Source organism: Staurois parvus, unplaced genomic scaffold (genome assembly GCF_062004578.1).
Source record: "Staurois parvus isolate SC_StPar_1 unplaced genomic scaffold, SC_StPar_1.0 ptg002059l, whole genome shotgun sequence".
NCBI lineage: Eukaryota > Metazoa > Chordata > Amphibia > Anura > Ranidae > Staurois > Staurois parvus.
Window position 1 is genome coordinate 74,001 of NW_028319855.1, and position 6,000 is coordinate 80,000.

At 50.8% G+C, this 6,000-nt stretch overlaps 1 protein-coding gene across 1 annotated transcript in view; it reads left to right on the forward strand.

The window, feature by feature from the left end:
- Positions 1–6,000, forward strand: part of LOC149432900 (cytokine receptor common subunit gamma-like) — a 42,127-nt gene that overhangs the window by 20,976 nt on the left and 15,151 nt on the right. Inside the window, exon 3 of the mRNA XM_089664821.1 lies at positions 1,638–1,816. Within this exon, the coding sequence (XP_089520947.1) occupies positions 1,638–1,816 (179 nt within the window). The remainder of the gene's footprint in view (positions 1–1,637; positions 1,817–6,000) is intronic.

Sequence of the window (6,000 nt, forward strand, 5' to 3'; positions counted from 1 at the left end):
GGCACATCTGATAGCAGTGCACTTCCTGTGCTTAGGCAATCCTTATAATAATGCACTTCCTGTGCCTAGGCAATCCTGATAATGATGCACTTCCTGTGCCTAGGCACTCCTGATAGCAGTACACTTCCTGTGTCAGAACACTCCTGATAGCAGTTCACTTCCTGTGCCTAGGCACACCTGATAATGATGCACTTCCTGTGCCTAGGCACTCCTGATAGCAGTGCACTTCCTGTGCCTAGGAACTCCTGATAGCAATGCACTTCCTGTGCCTAGGCACTCCTGATAGCAGTACACTTCCTGTGTCTGAACACTCCTGATAGCAGTTCACTTACTGTGCCTAGGCACACCTGATAATGATGCACGTCCTGTGCCTAGGCACATCTGATAGCAGTGCACTTCCTGTGCTTAGGCAATCCTTATAATAATGCACTTCCTGTGCCTAGGCAATCCTGATAATGATGCACTTCCTGTGCCTAGGCACTCCTGATAGCAGTACACTTCCTGTGTCTGAACACTCCTGATAGCAGTTCACTTCCTGTGCCTAGGCACACCTGATAATGATGCACTTCCTGTGCCTAGGCACTCCTGATAGCAGTGCACTTCCTGTGCCTAGGAACTCCTGATAGCAGTGCACTTCCTGTGCCTAGGCACTTCTGATAGCAGTACACTTCCTGTGCCTAGGCACTCCTGATAGCAGTACACTTCCTGTGCCTATACAATCCTGATAATGATGCACTTCCTGTGCCTAGGCAATCCTGATAATGATGCACTTCCTGTGCTTAGGCACTCCTGATAGCAGTGCACTTCCTGTGTCTAGGCACTCCTGATAGCAGTACATTTCCTGTGCCTAGGCACACCTGATAATGATGCACGTCCTGTGCCTAGGCACATCTGATAGCAGTGCACTTCCTGTGCTTAGGCAATCCTTATAATAATGCACTTCCTGTGCCTAGGCAATCCTGATAATGATGCACTTCCTGTACCTAGGCACTCCTGATAGCAATACACTTCCTGTGTCTGAACACTCCTGATAGCAGTACACTTCCTGTACCTAGGCACTCCTGATAGCAGTACACTTCCTTTGCCTAGGCACTCCTCATATCAATCACTTCCTGTGCCTAGGCACTCCTGATAATGATGCACTTCCTGTGCCTAGGCACTCCTGATAATGATGCACTTCCTGTGCCTAGGCACTCCTGATAGCAGTACACTTCCTGTGCCTAGGCATTCCTGATAATGATGCACTTCCTGTGCCTAGGCACTCCTGATAATGATGCACATCGTGTGCCTAGTGCTCTGGTTTTGTAGTCTCATAGCTGTAAATATGTAGCTTGAGATCCTCTGACTGCCAGTCTCACCAGATTTGGTGATGTCACTGCTGTGCTGCTCATTGTTCTCCTTGCTGCAGGGGAAGCCGTACCTGAGGACCTGCAGTGCAAGTGTCTCCCTGCTTCTGCTTCCTCCATTGTGAGGATCTGTGCTTCCTCTGCCTCTATCATTACCCCACCAATCATCAGAGGGGCATCTCTGACATGAGGAAGCAAAGCCCTGCCTCTACCAAGATGGCACCCCCCCCCCCACACACAGCATAGAACAAGGCACTCCCACTCCCATCATCTGCTCTTTGTATTGTGTAGGGAGAACACGATGGGATCCCGATCCGTCCCATGTCCGGAGTACCTGGCTGTCAATCACAGAAACATCGGCTGCAAGCTGTCCATCTCCAAACCCTACGAGAGCTTCATGGTGGAGCTGAGCGGTGGTGGCCTCCTCGGGTCTACGGTACGGAAGGAGTTCCAGAAGCATCAGGACTATGGTAAGCGGCATCATACACCGTACCGTGTAACACATACATGTGCTTCAATGGGACACGTGTGATCCCAGAGACATGCCAGGGTTGTCTGCACAGGATGGGCTGCTTGGAGTAGCACATGTCCATCTATCAGTGTCAGGACAGAGCCAACCAGCGTCCAGGGTGAAGATGTCAACCTGTGCCACTACCCCCGCCCACCTCCCCACCCTAGGGGGTGTTAGAGATAGAAGGTAGGTGCCACAACACGGGGGTGTTAGAGATAGAAGGTAGGTGCCACGACCTGGGGGGTGTTAGAGATGGAAGGTAGGTGCCAGGACCCTGGGGGTGTTAGAGATAGAAGGTAGGTGCCACAACACGGGGGGTGTTAGAGATGGAAGGTAGATGTCATGACCCAGGGGGTGTTAGAGATAGAAGGTAGATGCCATGACCCAGGGGGTGTTAGAGATGGAAGGTAGGTGCCATGACCCGGAGGGTGTTAGAGATGGAAGGTAGGTGCCACAACCCGGAGGGTGTTAGAGATGGAAGGTAGGTGCCATGACCCGGGGGGTGTTAGAGATAGAAGGTAGGTGCCACGACCCGGGGGGTGTTAGAGAGAGAAGGTAGGTGCCATGACCCGGGGGGTGTTAGAGATAGAAGGTAGGTGCCACGACCCTGGGGGTGTTAGAGATAGAAGGTAGGTGTCATGACCTGGGGGGTGTTAGAGATGGAAGGTAGGTGCCATGACCCGGGGGGTGTTAGAGATGGAAGGTAGGTGCCATGACCTGGGGGGTGTTAGAGATGGAAGGTAGGTGCCACGACCCAGGGGGTGTTAGAGATAGAAGATAGGTGCCATGACCCGGGGGGTGTTAGAGATAGAAGGTAGGTGCCACGACCCGGGGGGTGTTAGAGATAGAAGGTAGGTGCCATGACCCGGGGGGTGTTAGAGATAGAAGGTAGGTGCCACGACCCTGGGGGTGTTAGAGATAGAAGGTAGGTGTCATGACCCGGGGGGTGTTAGAGATGGAAGGTAGGTGCCATGACCCGGGGGGTGTTAGAGATGGAAGGTAGGTGCCATGACCCGGAGGGTGTTAGAGATGGAAGGTAGGTGCCATGACCTGGGGGGTGTTAGAGATGGAAGGTAGGTGCCATGACCCAGAGGGTGTTAGGGATGGAAGGTAGGTGCCATGACCTGGGGGGTGTTAGAGATGGAAGGTAGGTGCCACGACCCGGAGGGTGTTAGAGATGGAAGGTAGGTGCCATGACCCGGGGGGTGTTAGAGATAGAAGGTAGGTGCCACGACCCGGGGGGTGTTAGAGATAGAAGGTAGGTGCCATGACCCGGGGGGTGTTAGAGATAGAAGGTAGGTGCCATGACCCAGGGGGTGTCTGAGATGGAAGGACAGACGTCGAATGAAAGGTCCACCTCCTCCATTCAAATTCGCTTTTCATTGCCAGAAGCTATACTATGGCTTCTATGCAATGGGCAGAGGACCACCAAGGCTGGAAGAACGTACAACATTTGGAACCTTGAAGCAGATGGGCTACACCAGCAGAAGATCACATTGGGTTCCTGTCAGCCAAGAACAGAAAGCCAAGGTGGCAGTGGGTACAAGATCACCAAGGCTGGAAGAATGTACAACACGTGGAACCTTGAGGTGGATGGGCTACACCATCAGAAGACCATGTCAGCTTCCTGGAAGTCAAAGCTGCAGTCAGCACAAGACCACCAAGGCTTGAAGAAAGTACATCATTTGAACCTTGAAGCGAATGGGCTACACCAGCAGATCACATTGGGTTCTTGTCAGGCAAGAACAGAAAACCAAGGTGGCATTGGGACAGGATCACCAAGGCTGGAAGAATGTAGAACATGTGGAACCTTCAGGTGGATGGGCTACAACATCAGAAGACCATGTCAGCTTTCTGAAAGCCAAGGCTGCAGTGGACATAAGACCATCAAGTCTGAAAGAATGCACATTTGGAACCTTGAAGCAGATGGGCTACAACATCAGAAGACCAAGTCAACTTCCTGGAAGCTGAGGCTGCAGTCGGTACAAGACTACCAAGGCTGGAGGAATGTATAACACCCTGAACATTGAAGCAGATGGGCTACACCTGCAGAAGATCACATTGGGTTCCTGTCAGGCAAGAACAGAAAACCAAGGCGGCAGTGGGCCTAGGATCACTAAGGCTGGAAGAATGCCCATTTGGAACCTTGAAGCAGATGGGCTACAACATCAGAAGACCGTGTCAGCTTCCTGAAAGCTGAGCTGCAGTGGGCACAGGGTCACCAAGGCTGGAAGAATGCCCATTTGGAACCTTGAAGCAGATGGGCTACACCATCAGATCACATTGGGTTCCTGCCTGCCAAGAACAGAAAACCAAGGTGGCAGTGGGCACAAGATCACCAAGGCTGGAAGAATGTACAACAGGTGGAACCTTGAAGCAGATGGGCTACAACATCAGAAGACCATGTCAGCTTCCTGGAAGCCGAGGCTGCAGTGGGCACAGGGTCACCAAGGCTGGAAGAATGCCCATTTGGAACCTTGAAGCAGATGGGCTACACCATCAGATCACATTGGGTTCCTGCCTGCCAAGAACAGAAAACCAAAGCGGCAGTGGGCACAAGATCACCAAGGCTGGAAGAATGTACAGCAGGTGGAACCTTGAAGCAGATGGGCTACACCATCAGAAGACCATGTCAGCTTCCTGGAAGCCGAGGCTGCAGTGGGCACAAGACCACCAAGGCTGGAGTGGAGTAGCCTGGTCTGCTGAATCTCCATCTTTGCTGAGGAACCCAGACGGTAGGCCAGTCCTCAGATCTGAATCAGACACCTCTAGGATGTGGTGGAACGGGAGACAGAAAGATGAGGAATATTCAGGAACTGGGTGATGAATCTCATTAACCTGGAAACAAATCTGAAATGTTTGTGGAAAGTGAAATCAGACCCCTGATGAAATGAGCTCATCTTGGCCAGCATGGCGTAACATGGCGTAACACGACGTAACGACGTAACATGGCGTAACATGGCGTAACACGACGTAACGACGTAACATGGCGTAACATGGCGTAACATGACGTAACACGGCGTAACATGGCGTAACACGACGTAACGACGTAACATGACGTAACATGGCGTAACATGACGTAACACGGCGTAACATGACGTAACACGGCGTAACATGGCGTAACATGGTGTAACATGGCGTAACATGACGTAACATGATGTAACATGGCGTTACATGACGTAACATGGTGTAACATGACGTAACATGGCGTAACATGACGTAACATGGTGTAACATGACGTAACATGGCGTAACATGGTGTAACATGACGTAACATGGCGTAACATGGTGTAACATGGCGTAACATGACGTAACGACGTAACATGGCGTAACATGGCGTAACATGGCGTAACATGACGTAACACGGCGTAACATGGCGTAACACGACGTAACATGACGTAACATGGCGTAACATGACGTAACACGGCGTAACATGGCGTAACATGACGTAACACGGCGTAACATGGCGTAACATGACGTAACACGGCGTAACACGGCATAACATGGCGTAACACGGCGTAACACGGCATAACATGGCGTAACATGGCGTAACATGGCGTAACATGACGTAACATGGCGTAACATGACGTAACATGATGTAACATGGTGTAACATGACGTAACATGGCGTAACATGACGTAACATGGTGTAACATGACGTAACATGGCGTAACATGGCGTAACATGACGTAACATGACGTAACATGACGTAACATGGCGTAACATGGCGTAACATGACGTAACATGGTGTAACATGACGTAACATGACGTAACATGGTGTAACATGACGTAACATGGCGTAACATGGTGTAACATGGCGTAACATGGTGTAACATGACGTAACATGGCGTAACATGGTGTAACATGGCGTAACATGGCGTAACATGGTGTAACATGACGTAACATGGCGTAACATGGTGTAACATGGCGTAACATGGTGTAACATGACGTAACATGGCGTAACATGGTGTAACATGGCGTAACATGGCGTAACATGGTGTAACATGGCGTAACATGGCGTAACATGGTGTAACATGGCGTAACATGACGTAACATGACGTAACATGGCGTAACATGGCGTAACATGGAGTAACATGACGTAACATGACGTAACATGGTGTAACATGACGTAACATGGCGTAACA